Genomic DNA, 27,765 nt, shown 5'->3' with positions numbered 1-27,765 from the left:
TTTATATAAGAGCTTGTTGACGTGTGTGACAAGGGGAATCAGTCCCTCAAACAGCACAGCCCTCACTGAAACCAAGACCAAAGCCCTGAAGAGCCTGACCATGAGGGCTTTTTGTCAATAAGTATTTAAACTCCCAATTCAAGTCTGTGTCAAACAACTCCTACTCTCCTCCCCCATGTACTTAAAAAAACAACAGACTTTCATATCACACATGATATCAAAACTTTTGAGCCCAGGAGTAAACTGGGCTTTTCCCCATGTTGCAAGCTTTGTTTGGAATATCATCCACTAATGTGTTGAATGTGTTTAAAGGATATAAGCAATTTGAAAGTGATGCTGAAAAAAAAATATTCCCAACTTTTATCAGTTTCGAAGTCCAACTCAGGTGCTTTGGAAGGCATAACCACAGGCGCTCTGGCAGTTTTGGTTAGGTGTTGGACTTCTGATCCAGTGTTCACCAGGGATCAGGGTTTGAGACCCTCTTTCGGCATGGTGGTGTGTCCTTGGGAAAGGCACTCTCTCTGATTTTCCTCACTCGTCCCAGGTGTGAATGGGTACCTGATTTGTATTTGTTTGTATTTGTATTTCTTTTTATCACAACAGATTTCTCTGTGTGAAATTCGGGCTGCTCTCCCTGGGGGAGAGCGCGTCGCTATACTACAGCGCCACCCCCCCTTTTTTGTGTATTTTTTTCCTGCGTGCAGTTTTATTTGTTTTTCCTATCGAAGTGGATTTTTCTACAGAATTTTGCCAGGAACAACCTTTTTGTTGCCGTGGGTTCTTTTACGTGCGCTAAGTGCATGCTGCACACGGGACCTCGGTTTATTGTCTCATCTGAATGACTAGCGTCCAGACCACCACTCAAGGTCTAGTGGAGGGGGAGAAAATATCGGTGGCTGAGCCGTGATTCGAACCAGCACGCTCAGATTCTCTCTCGTTTCCTAGGCGGACGCGTTACCTCTAGGCCATCACTCCACTCGGTTGGGTAAAGTTAAAACAGCGGAAGGAGAGGATTGGTCTCTGCCTTCCTATGCTGAGCCCTGGACATAGTGAACATGAATTCACTGCCCCGGTGACCGTAAAATGCTGTGGGGCTTTTTTACCTTTTTAACCACAGGTGCCAGGATTAGCCTGGTCAGGTGTTCTTTCCTGATGTCGTTTCATTTCCCTCCGGGGCATGTGTGTGATGATGTACTGAAGACTTAACGTTTTCTGATTTTATTTGAACCAGAGACTTTCTGTCTTTTATACTTGAATCTGCTGGAAGTTTGATGTTCAGCTTCTTCTTCATAGGCTGCAGCTCCCACATTCAGTCATGTACAAGTGGGCTTTTATTTACATGCATGGCAGTTTTTACCCCACCATGCAGGCAGCCATACTCTGTTTTTGGGAGTTTCATGTTTAATTTTTTCCCTTCATTATGGTAATGATCATTATGAATTTCTGCTGCCCCCATCTCTTCAGTGGCATTAACCAATGTTCGTCATGTGAGCACACAGCCGCGCCTGGGTCCATTTTGACCTGAGGTCTCGGTGCTGGTGGTCCACAGAACTTGCCTTTTTTCTGTTGTGACTGTTAAACTATGTTCTGAATTTACGCATTACTATCTCTTCGTTCCACTGGACCTGAACTTCTGAAGCCGAGAGAGTGGGATTGTCCCCCCTGATCAACATCTTTTCCACTACGGTATCTATCACACTCAGGTTATGTTGTGCATTCTCATCCTTCATCCTTTAGCTGCTCAAGAATGGCGACACAGAGCTGCATAACACCCCCTGGCATTCCATACCCACCTGCAGCCACGTACGTGCTTCAGACTTTAGGCTCTGGAGCTAAATGCAGTGTTCACCGATGGCTTCCACTGACGGCACAAAGCATCATCATCATCCTTGGTTCTTGAGAGACAGCCATGTTGGTGGTGATGTTGTCCTCAATGTTGTCTCAAACATGAACAAGTTGCAGAGTCACAACTTCAGGATGAAGACGCCTGCCCACACGGAGCAACATGCAACCTCTGACCAGCATCTGGACTGTCCTGAATTGGACCCATGTGGGTTGCTGAATTCAAAACCCTGTTGGAATAACAAACGCCTTGACTCCAGCTCTGATTCATGAAATGGTTATTTTGAACTGGTTGTTTTTACTTCTTCATTTCTTTTTGAAAGAAGTGCAACCCTGTTTTTTAAATACTTCTATTTTTTCTCAGAGATCGTCCAGCACTGTGCCATCAACGCAAAAACACACAGGCAGCATGCATGAAGAGCTTCCAGAACTCCAGACCTAAGAAGGGACCCCAACACAAGGCTTGAGGGGATACCCGTTTTCAGTTTTTCTGATTTTTTTTTTCTTTCTGGGACTGCATTGATGTGTGACCTATATTGCCATGTGACGTTGAAGCTGAATGATTTCAATAGAAAGATTGTGTGTTTATGTGCATACAAAATGTGCGTTTATTCATACAAGATGGACAAAAAGAAAAAAAAAAAGCACTATTTTGTCATCAGCATGATGGGGTTGTCACTGGTGAGGTTTTTTACCAAAGCTGAAGATCTCTTGGAGTTCACTGCCTTGGAGAAGATACGTGTCATGTGAGTTTTAAAATGATGCTGCCACCTTAAAAAAAAAGAAGAAAAAAGACCATTCTGAATTTTGGGAAGTTCAAGAAAACATCAGCAAGGAGTGATTTTGGAATGGGTGACACTTTTGATGAGGTTTAGTGGATATATAAATTTTACTGACAAAAGTTCCAGGACCTTAACTTTCGTGTGTGTGTTTATTTTTCAGCAATCAGTGATTATATAATATCATGCACTTTTGTGTGTGTGTTTATTTTTCAGCAATCAGTGATTATATAATATCATGCATAATGTTGCATCATTTCTGTCAGAACTCATGGCTGGCTGTGGGTAAGTCTGTCCAGTGTTTTGTGTGTTTGTCATGGTTTTGTCACTGATGTGCATGGCATCTCCATCATTCATTGTCCAATCAGTTTTGTCTTTTATAATTTCTATTAATAAAAGAAATGTACAGTGGCTTTGTCTTGAGTCATCCACAATGCACACTATATATCCATATTAAAAGAAGAAAATATAACTTTATTTGTTCTGTGATATTTTCAGGCTGACGAGTCGTATGTTTGAGTGATCCATATGTTTACTTGATGAATGTGGGCATTGTGTGTGTGTGTGTGTGTGTGTGTGTGTGTGTGTGTGAGTGTTTACATGCTTTTATAAGAGAAGAGATAGAAAATTAATGAGAGAACAGAGACACAGACAAGAGAGAAGTGTTAATGAGAGTGCCTGTATGTGTGGGCGCACATGTGTGTGTGTGAGTGTGTAAGGAAAGGAGGGGTGGAAAACTCATTTCCCACTTATTGTAGGGCTGCTACATGTGACAATACCACCAAATAATGCATGAGGTCAGGGGAGACGATGCATCCCTGGTGATCAACATCATGCTGAGTTCTTCCCCATGTACTGTATACGGCACTGCATCAATATTTTATGAAAATAGTTTTTTTTCTCTCTCTCTGGACAGTGTATAGGCCAGTTTCCTTGGAGGGTGTGTATGTATGGCTGCAGCCCAAACACCATCATTTCTCTTCTCTTCTGTAGCACAGCTAACTCCTGCTGCTTCATGTCATTACTTGATTAATATAAAAAAAATTATAAATCTATGAATTATTCTACTTTAACGCCCGAAATTACCTAAAATATCCCAAGATACCGAACCCAACAGATATTCATCATCATATCAAAACTTGCAGGAATTTGGAATCCTGCATGCACACACACATACATGCATGTAAAAAACAACAAAAAAACAACCTTCAATGTTGTCACAAGTGTGATATGAGATATCACAAGTGTGATATAATTCCGACAAAATAAAACCCAGAAAAAACCCAACCCCAGACAAAACAACCAAGAAGTTTGTTCAGCATTGCTAATGAAAATGACGACAAAGAAGAAAAAAAAACAAGAAAAGAAAAAAACAACAGAGAGCAGAGGTGGCAGCCGGCCTCTGCGTGCTCTGTTGCTGTGATGGTGACAGCAAAAAGACAAAACAGGAACCAACACACACGCACACACACACACCCCGTCCCCTGCCCACTATCCCAACTACCAACAAGGTGAATGACTTCCACACACACGCACTGCACGAATGTTTCAAACCCTGGCCCAAGACACAGTCTTCAACACAACGACAGAAAAAACTTAGTTCCTAAAATCACATGAAGTTGTACTTCATATTTTACTTGTTTAATTTAAGTCATGATTATCAGCACTGGAGTAAAATAAATATATTTTGGTGTCATGAACGGTACCATAGAAATTGTACTTTACATTTTACTTGATTAACCCTTTCACTGCCAGTCAATTTAGAGTGCAAATTTCCCTTGTGCTATAAACACAGAAAATATGGTGTCTAAGAATAGCTGGGGATTCCCCCTGTGATGTGTAGAAGATATGGCCTATCCTACCACTGAAAATAAAGAGCAGTAGGTTCATGGATAACAGACCCATGATCTGGTCACCCTTCAGTGACATGTGTCCTCTACCTAGCTGCTGCATAAATGCGAGTTTGGCAGTGAAAGGGTTAAATCATAATTATCAGCACTGGAGTAAAATAAATGATCCTTTAATTTGCTGTTAGGTATGGTATCATTGAAATTGTGCTTCACATTTTACTCGATTAAGTCATATAATTATCAGCACTGGAGTAAAATAAATGATCCTTTAATTTGGTGTCATACACAGTACCATGGCCAACAGAGCAAAACCCGACAGGCCTAGTTTGCACCAGCTGTCAATAATCAACTGTCAAGATAAAAATAACGGGAGACTGACATCAATGTAGCGCCTGTTTTAGGAACAGTTTTTTAAGTTAAAAGTTTTCATATACACTGACAGAATTCTGTTCCAAATGTTCCCTTCCAGTGTTACAAAACAAAAGAACTATGAGTGATCTTAGGATACTGACTAAACAAAGATAAATAACAACATGAAAGGCAGAAATCAATATATGCTTGCCAAACTGATTTCACAGGTACGGAAGAATCGGTATGGCAAACAGTCACTTGTGAAAACTTTCGCTATCGGAACAATGTGTTTGCTCCTGACAAGAAAAAGACACCAGTAACCCAGAGAAATCATCACAAAACAGAAGAGAGCAAGAAGTTGAAAATAAAAAATTAATGAATATTCATTCACAGCGTCATTCGTTCCCAACTTCAAGATGATGTCAGATAAAATGACAAAGCATTATCTAAAATGACATCCCAAACAACATCAACTGTCAACAAACACGTTTAGTGTAAGCACGACAAATAATCCCTCCAATAATTATTGACAGATTATGAACACATTATGAACAGCAATTCTATGTACATGCATCTCCTGTAAAAAAAAAACCAAAACAAAAAAACAACAAAACCCCCCACAAAAAGCCCACCAAGTTTAAACTGTTTATTAAATGACCAGTTCTATACATAATTAGCATCTTGCATGACTTCCTTTATGTATATTATAAATTTTTTTTAAAAAGCTGAGGGGTAATTTGGAAGGGGAGGCATGACAGGAAAGTGGCACCAGTAACCAATCACCAATGTCTGACTGAAATCTGGGTAACATCTTAACATTTAGCCTGTTAGCAGTGCACCAAACCAATCCAAACAAGCTGCTATTAGAATCTGCTTTCTTTCTTGGCTTCAAGCTTGACACCCATGCCCTATGTCCTCCTCAATCTCTATCTCACTATATCTATATTACCTATCTACATATCTATACTAAGTTGTCTTCTGTTCACATGAATTTCATTCGTTGGGGAATATGGATCAAAGTCTCAGTAGTTCCACTACCTGACATTATTATGTCAGAAATAGTTCATCTAAAAAATGAATTAGAGAGAGAGAGAGAGAGAGAGAGAGAGAGAATGTCAGTGTTACAGTTTTCTGTGATTAGGAAGTTCAAAGTCCTTAGAGGTAACAAACTGAAACACTACAGCTTTCAAATGCTGTTCCTGTTCTGATCTAACTCAATGACAAGTCAGTATACTTCTACTAAGCTAAGGAGAAAAATATTTGCTTTTGTTTCTATTCTGAAAGTAAAGTACCAGTCAGATTTGCTGAAGCTACCAAATAACATCAGTGATGATTCTGACCATTTTTTTTTTTCTTCCAAATTTATCATATTTTCAGATGGTGTGTTTAACCAGTTTTGAATGGACTCCAAGTTATAACACTGTTTTATCCTATCTGTATGGACTACAGATTATGACGTTTTATCCAATCTGTATGTATGGACCAGTCTGTATTGACTCACAATGTTTTATTCGATCTGTACAGACTTGTTCTGTTTGGGAGATTTGGAGAAACACGAATCTCAATTTTTTTTATTAATTATTATTATTATATTTTTTTTTTTTTTCATTAAGTTATATTCAATAATATGTATAGACATACAATTTCAACAATGGTTTATCAAATCTGTACAATTGTGCCAATTCTGCTCTGCAGGTCTGGAGGGAAACAAATATCTATTTTCAATATAATGTGAGGGGAGGGTGGGGGTGGGGGGTGTGGGGGGCAACCTCACAGTCTCTTGTTGAGTCTGTGAAATATTCGTGTCTCCCTCCTGGGATGGAGTGACACCAGCAAACTGGCTGAGAAGTGCTGAGTATGGAGTGCTATGCACTGATCTAAAAATACATGGATAGCTCATTGGCCAGGAAAGCTGAAGCCAACTGGACACCATATTGTTTCTCATATCCGGCCGTCAGTCCATTGTAAGTCGTCTGCTAAGTGGTGGTAGTTTCTGAACTGTAACCGTACATCTTCAACGAAATCGTGTTATGCTTGCCCCCACAACATGCCAAATGTTGTGTCGATTGAAATCTGCCAATGGTTTATCTATTTAAATTATTACAGGAAAACAGTGCAGTGACATGTGGCGCAAACTTGCAGTGGAGACACACACAGGAATGTCAGCTTAACTAATGCCGTGAGCAAATGAAAGCTTGCCGTGAAGCCAGCTGAGCGCTCGGCTACACATATGAAGTCACCGCTTCATGTTATACTGACATGAGAAGCAAAATGGCTGATTGAACACTTCGCTGGCTTCAGTCAGCAAAGGGGCTCAAAGAAGGCGTGCGCTATCCATGTATTTTTAGACCAGTGAGTGAATGACTGATGCATCCAACAACATGGAAGCAATCAAGTCATTCTCCTCCTTCAAGAGAGAGAGAGAGAGAGAGAGAGAGACCAAGACAAAGAGAGAGCCAGGATCAGAAGAGGGCTGTACTGGGATTCAGATCAGTTTGTTAAAACTGCAGCAACAAAACAGGCTAGCATAAACTCTGTTTAAAATCTTAATATAATCTTGATATATTGAATACATCTCATGGGATGATAATTTGTTGCTGTATGTGGACAGAGTAAGCTTTTTGGCGACATCATATGTAGATGTCCACCATTGTGTACCGAAAAAAAAAAAATCTGTTAATATACAAAATGTCTAACTATTTTTGTGCATAAATTTCAAGCCATATAGTATCAATAATATTCACTGTTGCAAGCTTTAATTCTTGTCTCAGGATTTTCTTCAAATCAAATGAGGGTTGATTCTTTCTCACATCTGAGGCCTTGCACTGGTAACGTTTAAGTTGGTCATAGCGATTGATGATTGATGATGATTGATGAGTTTAAAAAATTTTTTTTAAATAACCCATTTCACCCAGTAACTCTCTCGCCAACAATTTTCTGTGTGAAAAGCTCTCCCCAGCGCCAGATATTTTAGACTCAATGCTCTCAGTCACATGATTCAGTTCTTGTCAATATAATGCAGTGAATTGTTCATCTCAACTCCATCAAAGAGGTCAAGGGCAGAATGTCAGTCAATTTCCTGTTGTACCGGAAAATTGGCTGCAACTGTCAAGCTTTGCAACAAATGTGAAACAGTCCATTTCACATGATCCTCAATGTCGACTTATGTCACTTATTGTGGTGAAGTGTCTAGCTGACTAAAGTCACCTATGGTGGTGAAAGAGTCGTATAATAACTGGCCAATGAAACCAGCTCATTCCTGATTGGTAGAACTTCTAAAGGCTTCAATCCTCCTCACAGCTCGAGATAATGTCAGGATGTGCGGACCACACAAGCTTTACTGTGTGGATCCATGGTGGCACAGTGGGTTGTTATCTGATTAATTAACACTACTTGCTCTTACTTGTAGCCTTCATGCCTAAAACTGCTAAAAATCTAGTAAAACCTAGCTCGAGTGCTGCAGAGCACAAAAGCAAAATGGTAGTTTCAGTTTCTCAAGGTGTCACTGTGTACAGACAAATCCATATATACTACACCACATCCACCAGGCAGATGCCCGATCAGCAGCATAACCCAACAGTCAAACATGCATATATATTTGTGTCCGAACCTGGTATCAGAGCGGATTTCTTCTACAGAATTTTGCAAGAGGCCAACACTTAACGTTGCCATAGGTTCTTTTTCAGTGCGCCAAGTGCGTGCTGCACACAGGACCTCAGTTTATCGTTTCATCTGAACGACTAGACACTCAGTCAAACTTTGTAAGAGCAGGATCAAACCTAGTTACACCCTCATGGACATTGTACTGGCAGATAAGCATCTTGACCGTTCTACCACCTTCCTCCTTATGGTAATGGTAGGCTTATCTGTACAACATTTTAACTCTTTCCATACGAACGGCAAAAAGAGACGATGTTAACAGCGTTTCACCCCCAATTACCATCATCAAAATATTGCAAGCGGAAGGCTCTTATACTGAAGACGTGAATGTTGACAAAGAATACCACAATTCTGACGATGGAAGCTAAAGGTTGGGTCATTCAGACACCCACTGGACATCCGAGGGGTCTGTGTAGAGGAGAAGAGAGGACTGGCCGTACTGAGTGAGTTAAGGAGAAAGTGGACAAAACGTGTCCTATAGAGACATCACTTTTTCTGCCAAAGATAATCAAATCACATTCTGTTCATTAACTGATAACTTAATGTTTCAATCATGTTTTGCAAAATCGGCCAATAACTATATCATATGAATAACAGCTGATTATTTACTTTCACACAGTGGTCTGACTATACAAGTATATGCATGCGCATGTGTGTGTGTGTTTTGATGCTGTTGAGCAGAACTCTTGTCACAATAGTTGTGCCATCACTAAAAAAAAAAAGAAAAAAAAAAAAGAAAGAAAAAAAAAGTCAAAATTGATCAATAACATGCAACAAAACTGCTGAACAGAGCTGCTACAAAAGACAAACTAAACTTTGTTCACAATAATCACACCATCATCAACAAGTGAGAGTGAATGCAATACAAATAAATACAAAAAGGTCAGACAATACAAGGAAAATAAGAGAGAAACAACAATAGCTGACTCATGAATTTAATCTTTCAATTTGTTGTTCAAGCCATAGTTTGAAATCTCCCATTTTCGATTCCTCTGTATACTCATGTTTTAGTTATTTTAAGCATGTCTTATCTGTTTATATATATATATATATATGTGTGTCTATATCTATAATCATACATAGATGTACTAACATATATACATATTGATAGAAAACCCAAGGTAAAAACAAAACTCTACACCACAAGCCTGATGGGCTCATTGGATGATACGGGACATACCACAAAGCAATTGCCCCCCCCCCCCCCCATTTTTAAAAATAATTTTTTATAGTTTTTGCTTAAGAAATTGTGAAAAAAAGAAGAAAAAAGAATCTTTTTCAATTATCTTAATTTGGAAATGTTCTGCTTCTTGAATGTATACCTTTCACATTTCAATTCTTTTGTGGATGTCTCATTAATACATATACTACAAAAGCAGCTCTCAATGCTGAAACTAATCATTCAAACATAATCTATCTCTTGAAAAGATCAAAGGTTTTATTCAAACCCTGCCATGTAGGCAGCCACACTCCGTTTTCATGGGCACCTGTTTAGTTGAGAGTACAAAACAAACACGGCGAGTTGATCTGAATTATTACAGTCTTCCATTTTGACAGGAAGGTTTCATAATAGGCATGTTTTCAGACACTGAAAAATACTTATGAACTATGTGCAATGAAAAATAGTTTGTAAATGACGAAACAAAAATATAGGGCAAAAATAGGGAAAGACCAGACAGAAACAAAATGTGGAAAACATGAGAAGACCAAAACTTTGTACTTTTTCGAACCACCAAAAACCCCCCACAAAACCGCACATCCAAAATTCATTGCACACACATACACCACCAGCGACACATACACACCACTCAAACACAGACACCACAAAAGTCATTCTCACAATAATATTTATTATCTATCACCAAATAATAGATAAATAGCAAGTCTCCAAACCAGCTAATTCTTCTCTTTTTTTTTCTTCTTCAAAGTTTGTTCCCAAGCATTCAAGCATTGAACAGTTAGCGGTCACCTTTACAAGCAAATCAAAACATGCATGAAACACATCTGATAATTTTGTACAAGGTAGCACTCTTTTTCATTAACACAAGCTATTGATTAATTTTAACGACTATGGTGCAAAGAGGGTGACAAAAGTTCAAAGGGTGTGGTTGTGGGGTGGGGCAGGGTGGGGGTTGTGGGGGGTAGGGTGGGTGAGTGAGGAAAAGATTACAGAAATGGTAACATTTATTATACAAATTGCACAATTGCTGCGATGATCACCTCTTCATCGCCCCACTATCAGTAGGGAGGAGAGACCACCGACACCGCAAGGAGACTGTGGTTCCAGTCTTGGGTCAGTACAAAGGTTTGCTGTTTTTGTGACGTTAGCACTACTGAACTGGAACACAGACTGACCACACTTTTCACAGGTCCTAACTCTTCACTGCCTGTTCAGGCATGCATCATTTTGTTTTCTTCTCTCATTTTTCTTCTTCTTTTGTATAGGAAGTAGTGTTTTTCAAACCCATTCATCTATGCAGATGTATTCTGACCAAAACCCCCCCCCCCCCCCCAAAAAAAAAGGAAAAAAAAAAAAGATGAGATGAGAAAAGGGGTGGGGGGTGGGGTTGAGGAGTTACAAATGGTAAGACTGCTGAAATGAATTGGCAATCTTCAGTTCCATTTCTCTAGCTGTCAGGAGATCAGGCAATCTTATGACTGACCATGTAATGTAAAAGCAGCCAAATATTTCATGAAATTTCTCCGAGACATCTACACAATACTCCGACTTACTTTTCTCTTTCTGCTCAGTTCATGTTCAGCATCTGTGCCCATTCCTTTGAGACGTACGATAAACAATACCTGTATACGACTATGAACTGCTGCTCTGATCATGTTCAGTTTCTGAGCTGACTTATCTAAGACGTGTGATAAACAATACCTGTATATGACTTTGAGCTGTTGCTCTGTTCTTGTTTAGTTTTCGAGCCGATTTGTTTGAGACATACGATAAACAATACCTGTATATGACTATGAGCTGTACTGATTGAAGGCCGTTCAAATAGCTGTCAAAGCTAAAAAGGATTTCTTAACATCAGGGCAACAAGTGTGCAGTCGGTTTCCCTAATCCAGTGGACTTCAGACATGAAAGCAACCAATGTACTTAAAACACAGCTTGACACTTAAAACAACAACAACAAAAAAAAAAAACAAAAAAAACACTCAAAAATGGTGAAATGCCAAATGAAAGCAGTCGTTTCACAAAATACATCACCAGTACAGAGAAGCCGATGCCATAATAAAATGAGAGGTATCCACACACAGAAGTCTGAACAAACATACACACGCACAAGACATGTTCCCCTCAACACACACACGAACACACTACCCATCCAACTACATCCACTGACTGACTCACTGCAAACCTGGAATGGCTGTGTTCTCTTCAAACATTAAAAAAACAGAAAACTCACAAACACACAAACTAATAAACCCCATATACTAAAATGTAAAGAAAACTTATGACCACAACCTTTACTACACATTTCCCTTTAAGGACAGGCAGGGGGTGTAGGAGGGATAGGGACAAGATGTCAGCCTGGTTTATGCTTCATAAAATGTTTAAAACTTTAATATTCATATTTAATAATGGCAGCAGAGGAAAAAAGGTTTAAGATACCAAGGGTGTTCAAGGTCTACTGATCGACAAACCCAATTTCACAAACAAGGGGGTGGGGAGAGGGTTGGGGGGATGGAGCGCTGAAGGCCAGCTAAATCACTGCTGAGCAAGTAACTCATGCTTGCCACCAGAGGCACGAACAAACCCTCAATTTAAGTATTCAGACCAATGCTGATGAAATTATCATTATCAATTCTGAAAAAAAGAATATTCAGACCATGGCTGATTGGATTATCATAATCAATTCTGAAAAAAAAAAGAAAGAAAAAGAGAGAGACCCAAAGTGTTGAAAAAAACCCAAAAAAACCCATGGTCTACAGACTACTTCTCTTCCCTTTTCCTTCTCAATTCTCTTCTTCATCCTGCTCCCCTTCCCCAACTTTTTTTCATTTTTTCATAAGAAAATTAACCAACAGAAAGGTCAAAAGAGAAGGGTGGAAATTTGAAACATTATAACCATCTCCTGACAGAGAAAAGATTTCAATGTCATTCACTTAAGCGTCTGCAGATCAAAGGGATCCAATTTTACTTCCAAAAGCTCAGGACAACAGGCAAAGAAAAGATGTGGCATTCCCAAGGTCTGAAGAAGTTAATCTAACATCTCTTTCAATAAAAAAAACAACAAAAAACAAACAAACCCCACCTTAAACTGAAGACCATCCTAATTTATCACACAACTAAGAGGGATGGCAGGTGTGCCACTTGGGCGAAGGAAATCAGAGAGAGAGAGTGAGAGAAAGGATCTGTACAAAATTACTTATTACAAAGTTACTTCACTTCTTCAGTTAGACAAAACATGTGTCTCTACAGCACAAGATAACAACCACTGGCTCCTTAAACATTTCTCATTACTTAATGAAAGTAGTTTTAACCGCCTCCCCCCAAAAAAAAGAAGACAGCATGACTTCAGAAACAAACTGGACAAACCATGGCTAGCAGGTATCACAACACTGTAGAAAAGCAACACAACGTAACACAGATATGTAAGAAGTAGCAGCCAAAAAAAGTAACAATCAGACCAAAAGACCCAACAACAGCACAAAAAAGAACACAATATATTATATTGACAACTCAATGAGACAAAGCCAGAGTGAGAACAAAGACAGAGACACAGACAAAGCCAGAGTGACAACGAAAACAAAGACATGGACGTGACAGAGAGAGACAGTGAGAGAGAGAGAGAGAATAAAAAGATGTAAGCAACATCCTAAGGAAGAAAACATCGCAATATGAGAACTCAGAAATGGAAAGATGGTGGCCTGTGAGAAGCACAGAGAGAGAGAGAGAGAGAGGGAGGGGTGGGGGTGGGGGGAAGGGGCAAAAACAAAAGGCTACATTCTGCTTCAACACACACATCTCCACAGACTGACTGCCAAAGAGATCTGTGTGTGTTCTACAGCTACAGACTAATAGGAACAAAAAGACGGTTGGAAAACACCACACACACACACAAAATAAGAGGAAGAATCATCACCACCTCCGACTCAACTTGCTTCTAACAAATAAAATGACACGAACAACTCAATCTCTTTTCATTTTATCTCTGCTTAATAAATTCAAGCACAACTGTTGTGTGATTGACTCTAAGAATGGGGGGCCAGGTGGGGGTGGGGGCCAAATCAATCCAGATTAATTACAGGAATGAAGCATGGAAACGAAAAGAAGAAGAAGAAGAAAAAAAAAAGGAACCTATCAAAATTGTGAAGGGGAGGGGGAATAAATTAATGTCATTCATTCACCTTTACTCAAATCAACCCAAAGGTCTTATCCAGCTCCCTCTGAATTTAAACAACAAAGAAACAAAACAAAACACACACACAAAAAAAACAACAACCCAACCCCAGCCAAGAAGAAATCTTGCCCCCACTTTCTCAAGCAACCTGTTCTCAACAAAGGCACACACACACACACACACACACACACACACACACACACTGGTCCTGTAGTTATATTTCAAATTCATAACTTCCGTCTAGCAACCGACAGGCTGAATCAACAAGTGTCAAACACTGTCAACGAAACCTGAAAGCATGTACTACAAAGGCAGAAGACGGGAGAGAGAGGGAATGGGGGAGTGTGGGGGGTGGGGGTGGGGGCGGCAAGGAGAGCTTCAGAGGAATCACATCAGGTAGCTGACAAGACAGGGGTGATAGCGTTTTTTTTGTAGTTTAATTTAGAAAGATATATATATAAATTTGTTTGTTTTTTTGTAGCTTGATTTTAGGAGGAAGTATTACATTATAAGGTTCAGGGGATCGGGGGGAAAGCACATAGGGGGAAAAGCGGGGACACCACAAAGAAGGAATGAAGGACAAAGGGGAAAAATCTGACATCACATTACAAGTCATCATCTTCATCATCATCATCATCATCAAGACACACCCCTGTACATGTATAGGCAAGAGACTGAGGTGTTCTGCATCAGTCAAAACATCAACTACCAGTCGCCCACCAATTCCACTCCCCCCCTCCTCAAAATCCGACAACACCCTATTAAAAAAAGACATTGGAAATACCAGGAACAAGCACTTCAATTGGTGGTTGTTCATTTTCTTGCTTCTACAGCTTCTCTCAGTCTCATTTCCAGACTGCTGTCTGAAAAATGTGTTCCTAAAAAACACACCCAAAAAACAAAAACAAACAAAAAAACCTGAAAGAAAATATTAGAATACCACCAGAGACAAAAAAAAAAAAAAAGCAAGAAAAAGGAAAAAAAGAGAGAACGTTCCATGATTAATATAACCTTTACAATCAGAGCTCTACATAAAACACATCCCTCCACCTCCCTTCAAATACAAAAAGTGAACAGAAATATTATATCTATTGGGAAAAAAAAAATCACAAGCATATTGAAACAGAAAAAAAGAACAACCCACAAACAAAAACACACGCCGCAAGCATCCATTCTCGTCACTTCCACTCAACATGCTTGCTTGCGCTCACACCACCAGACCAGACACGCTGATATCCCCCGACACAGACAAACAAGACTGACAGAAAGGAGGAGGAGGAGGAGTAGGGGGTTTAGGGGGGCGGGAGCAGGGGTGGGGGATCAGGGGGTAAGGGGGGCGGGGAACTGGGAGGGGAGGGAGGGAGGGAGGCAGGCCACTAGCAGGCACATCCTTCTTTACTGGGTGGCTGGTCGTTGCTGATAGGGCTGCGGGGTGTGGCCGGCTTGTGCTGCACCCCTGACTCAGCTGCGTTCAGGTCCAAGCTGAAACACACAAGGGTACCATCATTGTTATCAATCCTTAACATGGCCCCTTATCATTCGTGGGCTGCAATTCCCATGTTCACCTGTATGTAAAAAAGTGGGCTTTTGTGTGTATGACCGTTTCTACCCTGCCATGTAGGCAGCCATACTCCATTTTCGGGGGGGTGTATGCTGAGTATGTTCTTGTTTCCATAACCCAACGAACACTGACATGAATTACAGGATCTTTAACATGTGTATTTAATCTTCTGCTTGCATATGCACTTGAAGGGGGTTTAGGCACAATCAGGTTCGCACATATGTTGACCTGGGAGATCAGAAAAATCTCCACCCTTTACCCACCAGGGACCGTAAACGAGATTCTAACACGGGACCCTCAGATTGAAAGTCAAATGCTTTAACCACTTGGCTAATGCGCCCATCAGTCAAGAGACCAAAACGGAGTATTTGCACAACTCAAATCAAATCAAATTATGGTGCTTAGAGCCTCGCCGACCTCTAAGGCCATTTGCACAGCTGGCTGCCTACCTGGGAAGAGCTGACAGCTACCCTCAGGTGCTCATCATTTGTTTCTCCGAGTCATTCTTCAGTCTGGCTTCAATTATGCACACACTACACTCTCTTGTGTATTGGTGTGAATTTTGACTGCAGAACTTTCCCTGTTTGTCATCTCATCTAAATCACTTGCATCCAGACCACCACAAAAGGTCTAGTGGAGTGGGAGAAAATTCTGGCAAGTGTGGGATGGTGTGAGTTCAAAATGTACAAGAATGGTCCTGTTGTCCATTTTCCCCTCCACAAAGACGAAACCCAGCACTCTGAGTAACATGATAACAAAATAAGAATAAAACCCCAAATCTATGTACATTATACAAAAATAATAATAATAAAAAATCACGCATGTATGAAACAAATTTATACATATGTGCATATATCCAACCTTAAACAGCTATGACGATCTAACTCAATATTTCTTACTTCAGAACATAAAATAAACCACAACGTACCCCTCTGGAGGTCTTTGAGGCACTCAGCTTTACACATGCATGCTTGCATACACATCTACTGATCCCCAAACAAACCAACCAGCACATGCATCAGCTTAGTCTTACCTTCCATCCTGGATATTCTGATAGATTTTCTTGGCAGTGTCCAAGAAAGCGTCTTCTACGTTTTCACCCCTGCAGAGACAAATGTACAAATTAAACAAGAAACAACACCATACAAGATGTACATACCTCTAAAAACATGGATAACAGAACAGTTTAAGAGTGTGTGTGATATACATATAATAGTTTATTATGTTGAATTATCTGCATCAACATGATCAAACAAAATTTTACAATAAAATTGTATTCCTGAACAGTCAATCTTGTTGTCAGATTTTTTTTCCACTTTCTGATGAAGAAGAAAAATCTCTGAATATGCCTCAACAATGACCAATGAAAGCATACAGAACACACACACACACACACACAACTGTACTCATATGCCAAAACACATGCACCAAGACAAATGTCTGGCTCTAACTTTTGTGAACAGAAACTGAGGGACATTCACACAAATCTAAACAAAGTAATAACTTAGTATTATACTCTCTAGCACATGTAAAAATCCACTAACTAAGGTAGACACAATGTAGAGACATGATGCTATGTGTCTTGAGCACAGTTAACAATCTTTTGCCACTTACGTTTTTGCACTGCACTCAAGGAACATCAGACCTGAAAAAGAAATCTGCAGTTAACATACACATCAAACACAAGATAACTATTTCAACACTCTCTCTCATCTTTTTGAAGACTCTCTTCCCTTAGATATTTCCAGAATATATACATGTTTAATGTTTTGCACTCCTGCTCCATGAAGAATGTTGATGTGCATGTGATTACCAATTCACTGTTAACTGATGAAACCTACACATCAAACCAATCAAGACAGACAAATTTCTTGATAATAAATAATTCCTATGCACTGCGAATTTATACATCTATCAATCAGTTCCTAGCAATCATGCATTCAAACAGTATCACACCTTTCTCTCTCTCTCCAACCCCCACCCCCTCTTCTCCCGCCCAAACTAAGCAGTAAAAAACAACAACAACAAAAAAACAACCATCACACATACAAACAAAGAATGGAGCAATCAATATCAGAATAAGAATGTACCATTTTCCTCAGCAAACTGCTTGGCCTCTTCATACGTGACATCTCTCTGGGCATCCAAATCACACTTATTGCCGATCAAAAATATCACCTGCCCACATAAACCATGGCGTCACTGAAAAGAAGTTGTTTCGATTCAGAGAGAGAGAATGAACAAATGAATGAACACACAAAAGGAAATTTTCTTCCTAAAATTACGTTTAAGTAACATACTTACCGTGACCCACTAGTGCAGACTCTGGCAGGGGTCTGACATTCCTGTCCTGAGCAAACTACTATCCGCCTATGCGGAGAAAACGAAAGTAGCTACATCCGATAACCTCCCGGAAGTAGGTAACCTCTTTGTTTTAAAAGGGTTGGAAAAAAAAAAAAGAAAAAAGAGCACAGTATGCTTGTTTACATCTGGGCAAAGAAAATGTAAGAAGAGAAAGAAAAACAACAACAAAAAGTGAGAGCCAAAATATTCATAACAGCAACATTAACGAAATCTCATACATATGCAATAAAAACCTAAGCACAAATATCCAAATGTACAATACAATAAAGCTATGAATAAAGAAAAACAGGGATGAGAGGTTGTGGTGAAGAGGAGAAACAAGATGTCGGAAAGGGAAGAGTACATGAGGTGGGGAGAAAGAAACAGACAGAGACTGATAGACAGACAGGCACAGAGAGAGAGACTGATAGAAGAGACAGAGACTGATAGACAGACAGACACAAAGAGAGAGACTGATAGAAGAGACAGAGACTGATAGACAGACAGAACAAAGAGAGAGACTGACAGAAGAGACAGAGACTGACAGACAGGTACAAAGAGAGAGGCTGATAGAAGAGACAGGCACAAAGAGAGAGACTGATATAAGAGACAGAGACTGATAGAAGAGACAGGCACAATGAGAGAGGCTGACTGAAGAGACAGAGACTGATAGAAGAGACAGAGAGACTGACAGAGAAGCCATTACGGCTGGCCCTTGTACCCTGATCACTGCTGAACACTGGCTGAGAAAGTCTAAACGCCTAACCGATTCTATCACATGGCTTTGGCAATTAATCAACAGGGCAATGATGAAACATTTCTATATAACAGTACTCACCGTGTTGGGGTTGGTAAGATTTCTGGCATCTGTTAACCAGCTGCTGAGATGGTTATATGTACTCCTCCTGTGCAAACACCAAAATAGTTCATTTGTGTTGATTCAAAAATTGTGTTTAAAATACAGTTTTTACAAACAGGTACTACATGAACTCAAACAAACTCCTCCCACGCAAACACCATGTAATTCATTTGTGTTGATTTGAAAATTGTGTATAAAATACAGTTCTTACAAACAGGTGTTAAATTAAAGCAAACAAAAACACCCAACCACTAACAGGAATGTGTCTGTAATAACACTCACTTTTGTACAAATATTCTTTTGTTATAAAATTAGTCATGACAAATATGTGCAAGATTAAACAAAAAAAAAGAGCAGCTTCTATGAATTATCTCTAATAATACTAACTTTTGCACAAATTAGAGGCAGAAAAAATCGAACGAATCGAGGGTGCCGAGTCGAATCGAGTACACAGAATGTAAGAATACAATAAACACAAGCCGCATGCAACAAAATAAGGCCAAAAGGATACGCTGAATAGCCGAAAAAAGCGTAAGACGAGACAGAGCGTAAACCTGACAAGATGGTGTGGAGAGCCTTGGCCAAAGGAATGATTAAGCACTTATAGTTTTTAGAGGCGTTTGATTGGCTGAGAGCGGGTGGGCACATCTTTTCACTGTTAGCCGCGCGAAATTTGGCCAAGCAGAGCAAACCAATAGGCCTAGTTTGCATCAGTTTGACATGGTACAGTATATGACACCAAAATTCATTTGTTATACACGATGATTCATTTGTACTGACTGGGAACTTGTGTATAAATTACAGTGCTAAGTATGATAAATTTTGATTGAAAAACAATGACAAAAAACCACCACCATTAACATACCTGTGTCTGTAATGATACTGACTTTGTTACAAATATCCATTAACTGTACAACAGTATATTTTCATTTAAGTTGGAACAACTTATGCATGTCCATACAATTCAAAATGTGTATCTCCTTTTAAAATTACAAACAAAAAACCGCTGCATTCAAACATTGTTTGTTTACTATTTGTTTGGATTCAGATTTCATCAGTTCTGTAACACAGTTGCCTTTAAAATTAATTTGGGTCTTTTACCATTCCTGTGATAAATGTTACTCTTTATCTGACTGATGAAAACAAAAGAATCTTTGGCTAGTTACCTCCCTTCTATTTGTGGATTGAAACATCCTACTTGATGGCAGACAGAAGGAGAATTAAGAGAAAATTGCAAGGGTTTAGTTTATTCATTCATCTATTTATTCTGATGAAGATTGATAAAACATTAACTGCAGGCCTGTCACTTAAGAGAATAACTGTGTCAACATTTTTCTCCCCAAAGGTAGCATGCTGTAAAATGTACTTCCTATTGCACTGTACCACATTACTTTTTTGTCACAACAGATTTCTCTGCGTGCAATTTGGTTGCTCTCCCAGTGCAGAACACAAACCTCACCACAGTCGTAGCAGCACCACCATTTTGTTTTACTACCCTCAAATTGTCTGGACAATTTCGCCAAGGACAACCCTTTTGTTGAAAAGGGTTGTTTTATGCGCGCTAAGTGTATAAGGACATCAGTTTCATGTCTAATCCAAATGACTTTACCATTTTTGCACAGACAACATTTCAGCATGTCCCCAAGCTCCACCCACCTGGTGATGTCGTACACCATGAGGGCGCCGGCAGCTCCGCGGTAGTAGCTGCGAGTGACGGCACGGAACCGCTCCTGTCCTGCCGTGTCCCAGATCTGGAGCTTGATCTTCTGCCCGCTCACCTCAATTATCCTGACAGCACGAACAGCACGGGAAACAGTCACATCTTTTGTTGGACATCACAACATGTTAACGATGAGTTTTGTGAGTTTGAACTATTCTTGCACATTAATGCACCAGCCCTTTACTGTTTAAATCCACCCCCCACCCTCCTCCCTAGATATAAATGTTTTAGCATTATATTTCATAAGACAGCAAAGCAAATTAAAAAGCTTTAATTTTAAACACAAATGTATTAAAATGACACAATGTAGGGGCATCAGCAGTACATTAGGAACATTAAAATATGATGATTCTTTAGTCTCAAAATAAGCTGCAATAACTACTTAAAAAAACCCCAGCAAGGCTATTAAATCAAATGCATCACAAATATTAATCTGTCTAAACTTATCTACAATAACCCCCCCCCAAAAAAAAACAACAACAACCAACAATAATTTACATGTCATGCATTATCTGTAACTGTTGTGAAAGTCCAAGCACAACAAATAATTACTGCTTTTACACTCACCTTGTTCCAAACTCCACTCCTATTGTGTGGGGACAGTCTGCCATAACTGTAAAAAAACAATTAAGATTTAAAATAAACAAATAAATTCACTGGGAAAAAAAATCTTAAAAAGGTCTCATAGACTTCTATGGCCAAGGCAGCAGTGGATTCATGTCCACTGTGCAAAGGGTTCGGCATAGAAAGGTGGGGTCCAACCCTTTCCTTCCACCACTTTTAACCTTCCTCAACTGAAGTCAGGTACCCGTTCGCACCTGGGTGAAATGAGGACACTCAGACACAAGGATGCAACTCAATGCTGAAATGAGGCCTTGAGCTGGTGAACACAGGATCAGAAGTCTAATGTCTAACTGATTCTGCCTCCTCTAGAAACTGTCAGTTGTTATATTACTGTTTAACGTTACTGCAGCAGGTTCTTCCATGAAATTCAAAACCTTTAAATGACCATGGATCACAACTCACATAAACTAACATTTACCATGCAGCACACCCAAGCGCTACCCTGCCAGTTAAGCCTGTCTATATATTTCAACCACAGAGCAAGGAGAAATAAAATATCCAATACCCCCCCACCCTCCAATCACACAATATCACTTGATTTTATTTTCTCTCACATGGGACACTTTAGTGTCTGCCTGTTTCATGACACACGCTTATGCACTCTTTCTCTCTCACACACACACGCATAATAGCAAACCAGCTTTAAAAAGATGTTTAAACTGGCATGCGTGAGAATGACTGCAAAAGAGTATGCCTGAGATAAATTTCCTTCTTTACACCAGCTATCTACACACCCGTGTCTGATGAGGTAACAGCAACGGTGAATACTCACACTTCTTCTCTGTAAACTGATGCAGCAGGCAGGACTTGCCCACTCCCATGTCCCCTATGATAATGTACTTGAATATATAGCTGTAGTTATAAGGCCCTGCTGCCATGGTGCTGTGATCTGAAACGATATTAGCATACTAAAAATTAACATTACACAAAAATGGATGCACTCATGTCCTTTTTAGCAACAGGATTTGTTTGGCTGTAATTATCACTCTGTGTGTGTGTTGTGTGTGTGAACTGTCTTGTAAAAATAGGGTCCCCAAGTTCATCATTATCAGTTGCCTTCCAGTTTATCTGATATACTAAACTTAGAAGCTGGAAAACAACATTGGATGCGCTGCCTTCTTCACACTTTCCATGACTTAATTCACTTGTGTAAACATACAAGCAAAAGCTACCAACTGAAAAAAAAAAAAGAGCAGCAAAATCAGTCTTCAACAGACCTGAACTTAACTATTTATACAACTGAGTTCCTTAACACCAGCAATACAATCCATTTATCTGTGCTATAGGTAATTACAACTGCTTGATCTGTGGTATCAACTGTTAATTTGACCTAGTATTATCTAAGCTGGTGAAGGTTCTCCTCCAATGACTCAGTGACTTATCACACAACTTGTTTTGTACGAAGTCTGGTAGTGTTTGGTGTTGTAACTGTGAATAAAAAGTCAACACTGAAAATCAAAAAGACACATGGACATATTCATACACAATATTTGATGATCCTGAAAATGACCCCCAGGATTGTAAATTATTTATGCGCATCTGATAAATTATGCATGCGTGTCTGCGGTTGTAACTCCTAAGGAAAATCAATACTAAATTCAAAACTACACACAGACAGTCACAGAACAGGTGATGATCTTGAAAACATCATCCTCAGGATTGCAGATTAAGTATATCAAGTCATTCATAGCCGATCTGGAGATTAATTCAGCGACCATAGATTATGTTTCAACAGATTTGCAGCAGAACTCTTCATTCAGGTGGAAAGAAGGACCAGATGACCCTTGATAGGTCAGTCAAAGTGTGGGGGCCAAAAAGCAAAGACCATCATCATGGATGGTGCAGTCAAATGACTGTACACCTGGTGGTTACCATTCAATCCGTATCAAATAAAGTGAATGGTCTGATTATAACTGTATGCTTTTCTCACCTTGATCACACTATGTCCCTCCTTGTTAAGGAAGCATCTCCCCTTGTGCATTGTGTACTATCAATTATTACGGACTGATTCACTTTCACACACACACAGTGATGAGTGACACACACAACCACACACATGCAGTGATGAGTGACCTGTACATGCATACATGCATGAACAAATTCTCACACCAGAATACATCAAAAGGCATACATATGTACATATATCTTTATCACTGGTAGTAGTACACATGTGTCCACCACGGCTGTTCCTGTTTGCCGCTGTTTTTTTCCTCTCTGCAGTATCTCTGACGTGTAATCAATAATCCTGCCTTGGATATCAGCATGACTATGAGTAATATTTCTGCGGAGGTAGTTAAGTGTTGAACGTGACTATGATAAGTTTATTTTGTCTTTTTCGCTGCATCAGATTTGGACAACTTTCCATCATGAGAGTGAGTCTCCACAATCTGGCACAACTCGTGTTTGTTTGTTTTTTTGGTCTTCCCCTGTCAGCACATGACATGGGACCTTGGTCTGTCATCTCATTCACATGACTAGCACCTTAACCACCACTCGAAGTCTAGTGGATGGAGGATTCAAACAAACACAATCCAGGTCCACACAACAGTAGAACTTCCAACTCCTAGCCAAGTATTCTGTCCATTAGGCCACTTCACTTCATGCTTTCAAATGTCCGAAAGTTCCATGAAAACTGGATGCAAGACATGATCTGTCGATGTTTCATGTCCAATAAGCTTTTTCTGTGTCATGTGATAACATTGACCTTTGTCCTGCCTTGCCTTCAAAATGGAGATCAGCAGAAAGGTCTTGTCTATAGGGCTATGCCATTCTACTAAACTCGATTTCTGTAATATGAATTGCTGCAGCTCAGAAAATGTCAATACTGATGTTTACAAACGGACACACCCACAACACAGACAACTGAATCAGGCTGATTACAACACACTCTCTTTGCTGACACAGGCAAAGTCAATAAAAATCAAGCTGCTGCAATCCTCTGGGACTGCAACACTGTAATCCCCGTGATTACATTGTGTCTGTCCCTCCTAGCATAATACGTAAGTGACAAAGCACTATGCCGTCCAATATCCAACACACTGATGTTTAAAAACTATTACACTATGCAACCTTTAGTATAATCTCTTTGCTTTGAGGTATCAATCAGATATATATATATATATATATATATATAAATTCAAAAAAATATATATACACACACATACATGCACACATATTTATATATATATATATATATATATATAAGTGTTTAGACATCCTGGGTGTTGTTCAGTCACTCTCGGTAGGAACTGGGCCATGGCTATACACACATGCAGTGCAGACAGGAGTGCCCAATCAAATGAAATGTTGGCATGCCAATGAGTACCATCCTGTTACTGAAGGGGATGCCTATCCTTGTGCAATCAGGTTATCATTAAGAGAGAGAGAGAGAGAGAGAGAGAGAGAGAGAGACAGACAGACAGACAGACAGACAGAGACACAGACAGTGAGGAAACAAAACAAAACCAAAACCAACAAATACACAAAAAGCTATAAAAATACACCCATCCTTCCCCTAACAACCTCCCCCCCCTCTCCCTAACAACCCCTAAAAAATAAACTATACTGAGGGTTAATGAAAGCCTACTTGAGACATGATCTTTTAGTTTAAATATCTGACCAGGCTATTCAGATTATATCCTGAGCACAGCATCTGTAGCTTACTTACAACAGTATCTAATAGAACACTAAACACTGTGATCATTATACTCAACTTTAGTACTGGATAAACTGATGAGAATGAAGAGGAGTGTCACCCTACCTGTTGAAAAATCACAACTAAAATCTGGGTAGGTATCTGGAGGTTGTGACAGGTTCCCTCCTCTTCTGATTATCTGTGTGTGCAGATGTGTGTGTGTGTGTGTGTGTGTGTGTGTGTGTGTGTGTGTGAAAAACTTTTTCTATCAAGGCAGAGAGAGAGACACACACATACATACACACACACACACACACAGAGAGAGAGAGAGAGAGAGAGAGAGAGAGAGAGAGAGGGAGAGAGAGAGAGAGAGAGAGAAACGTTTTCTATCAAGGCAGAGAGACAGAGAGAGACACAGAGAGAGACAGAGAGACAGACTGAGGGAGATAGGGTTTCAATGAGTGGAAAACAAATACATGTAACACTGATGTAACTATAGAAGTCTTCATTAAAAAAAAAAAAAAAAAAAAAAAAAAAAAAAAATCACTGTTCTGAAATTATCAAAGAACACGACGAAGCATAGAAAGGAGAAGTTGACATCAAAATAGGAAATTTGTCTAACACTGACAACAAAAAGAAGTCATGTGCATGCACATGCGGAAATATACTCTGCAGGTCAGGTCAGAATGGCATATGTTCGCCTCATCACTTAGTTTATCATCAAGAGCTAAACACTACAAAAACAACAACAACAACAGGAGATGACAGTCCTGTAGTTGTTAGAAAAACACAACAATATTTGCTTTTTTTTTTATTTTTTTAATAGATCAGCAAAACCTGTTTTTTTCAACAGCAATAAAATGTTTATAATCTATTTAAAAAAAAAAAAAAAAAATTCATGATCTATCTTAGATGTAAATAATCTCAGCCTGAAAGTGAAAGTTTCCATTCAGTAATTTGTTATCTATACTGCTTTTTGTTCATTCACTGAACTGAACAGTTTCAGTTATTATTAAGTTTTAACTGGCATGTTCTCCATTTTACATATATCAAAGTTATATACAGAAAACCTTTTTTTCCTTAAAAATAATTAAAAAAAATTCATGATAACTTAAGTGCAGTCAGTGTCAGGTAGTGATGACTATAAAATTTGTGAGGATGATTGATATTTTTTACTATGAATTTTAGACCTATAAACTGGGTCCCAACTGTTTTCTCTTTGCATGAACTGGTAATGCAGGTGACGGTGCTATGTTTAAATTAAACAATTTGAAATCATACTTATATGTGTATGAAGGAAAATTCCAGTGGAATATTACATACATCACATGACATGATCTACATCGTTTAAACACACATGATCATGCTATGGCAATTTAATGATTGTGATGTTAATGAGAAACTCATGGGATTTTTTTTCCTTTATCTAAAAAACAAAACTTCTATGGTTTAAACAGCTATTGCTAGAGTATTACCAGACTATTAGTATTATTCACAACTTCTGCGACTGAGTGTGAGTCAGAGAGCTGGTTTTAGTCTGGCTAATCATGGTCTTACTGCCCTCAATTTGAGGGCAACAGATGTAATACTGCGTCAACAGATAAACTGTTGCTGATTTTCTTAATCACGAAGCAGTAACATGAAATATGAACACGTCCCAAATGAAAAATGTGATCTAACAGCAAAATGGTTGATCATTAACACATTCACACGGAAGTGGTCATGGCCTAGTCAATAAGTCATGTGAACAGAGAATCGTCTGGTATCAATAGACAATGTCCCTTCGATAATTCTCAAAGTACATGGAATGATTCCAAACAAATGGAGACTGCTCACTAGAATACTAATTGTCTTAACTCCGCGCAAACGTAAGCTGCTGTCTTATCGCTCAGTCTTACCTCAAGACGATGAAAACCACGTCAAAAACGTCTGTTTACGCTGTCTGCGAGCAAATATGGCCGTCGATATTCGCTGTCAAGAATGCCATCTACACAAGGGGCGTAAGGGAAGGGAACTCACTCTCTTCATCTTGCTATCATTGGCCAACTTTCGAAATTCTTGTGTTGTTTTTTTGGTGTGTGTGTGTGTGTGTGTGTGTGTGTGTGTGTGTGTGTGTGTGTGTGTGTGTGTGTGTGTGTGTGTGTGTGTGTGTGTGTGTGTGTGTGTGTGTGTGTGTGTGTGTGTGTGTGTGTGTGTGTGTGTGTGTGTGTGTGTGTGAAAATCGCCAATTCAAACAAAAGGCAAATTGTTTGACAACATTTTCATTCACAGAGGTCAATAGTAATATAAGTTTGAACACAGAAAGGTGCCAAAAAACCCCTTCTTTTAGACAAACTGTACGCTGAGATCGATGATCAAGGACAGAACCGGCAACAAAACTCAAAATGTATTTCAATTTCATGTGCATCTTTACAGACTGTGTAAATGAAAGTTCACTTTCAGTATTTGTTCTAAGACGACAATAATATCAGACCAACCAAATTTAAATCTTGTCAAACATTGTGAATTTTAAGTATTTATCCGTTTTCATCAATACGTATTTTGGAAGAGATCTAGAGAGAGAGAGAGACAGTGAAAGAGAGAGAGAAGAAGAAGAGAGAGGGACACTGAACACTGAAATGTTTAATGTCATAAGCTGACGGTAAAGCTCTACTGAGTGACACAGTATGTACAAATCAGAACAAAAATGGTGCAAAGCATATGAAATTGAACAGAAAGGAAAAACATAATCAAAGCAAACTAAACTACCAAGGGATAAGCGCCGGCACTTTGACACTTTGTCATTTGCTTAAAAAGTCCATGTGGCGGCAGACGGGTACTGTGCCTCCCCCCCCCCCAAGTCGTTCATCTCCAAGGCTTGATCAGTACACAGGAAACAAAATACATTATAATCCGCATAATAATTATTTAAGTAGGCCTACTGATGTGACATCGACACACATCATATCAATACGAACACATAACAAAGTACATATAAAACATATGCTGATAATTATTTAAGCCTGTAACACCGAAACACGTCATATCAATACGAACTCATCATAAAATAATACATTGTCGAAATTGACCACCCAAATGTAACCCTTTCTTTTTGTCTATGTCTCCCCCTCCCCCCTCATAGAACCCATACTAAGTTTTTCATTGATTAATGAGTATTTGGACCGATAAATAAATGATGATAAATAAGCAAA

General features: G+C 39.3%; 2 protein-coding genes across 2 annotated transcripts in view; both read right to left on the bottom strand.

Annotated features, from left to right (window-relative positions):
• LOC143289951 (cytosolic beta-glucosidase-like) overlaps positions 1-27,765 on the bottom strand; it is a 196,243-nt gene that overhangs the window by 150,951 nt on the left and 17,527 nt on the right. The gene's annotated exons all lie outside the window — the stretch shown is intronic.
• Positions 10,313-26,565, bottom strand: LOC143289947 (ras-related protein Rab-14). Its single transcript, XM_076599208.1, has 9 exons — positions 26,473-26,565; positions 21,713-21,829; positions 20,884-20,929; positions 20,253-20,384; positions 18,576-18,642; positions 17,485-17,572; positions 17,009-17,039; positions 16,428-16,496; positions 10,313-15,315 (listed from the first exon to the last, which is right to left on the bottom strand). The coding sequence occupies exons 2-9, from the start codon at positions 21,816-21,818 to the stop codon at positions 15,210-15,212; spliced, it is 645 nt and encodes a 214-aa protein (XP_076455323.1). The 5' UTR covers positions 21,819-21,829; positions 26,473-26,565; the 3' UTR covers positions 10,313-15,209.

Source organism: Babylonia areolata, chromosome 14 (assembly GCF_041734735.1).
Source record: "Babylonia areolata isolate BAREFJ2019XMU chromosome 14, ASM4173473v1, whole genome shotgun sequence".
Lineage (NCBI taxonomy): Eukaryota > Metazoa > Mollusca > Gastropoda > Neogastropoda > Buccinidae > Babylonia > Babylonia areolata.
The sequence above is the reverse complement of the archived record's forward strand: the minus strand, read 5'-3'. Positions and strand labels throughout refer to the sequence as shown.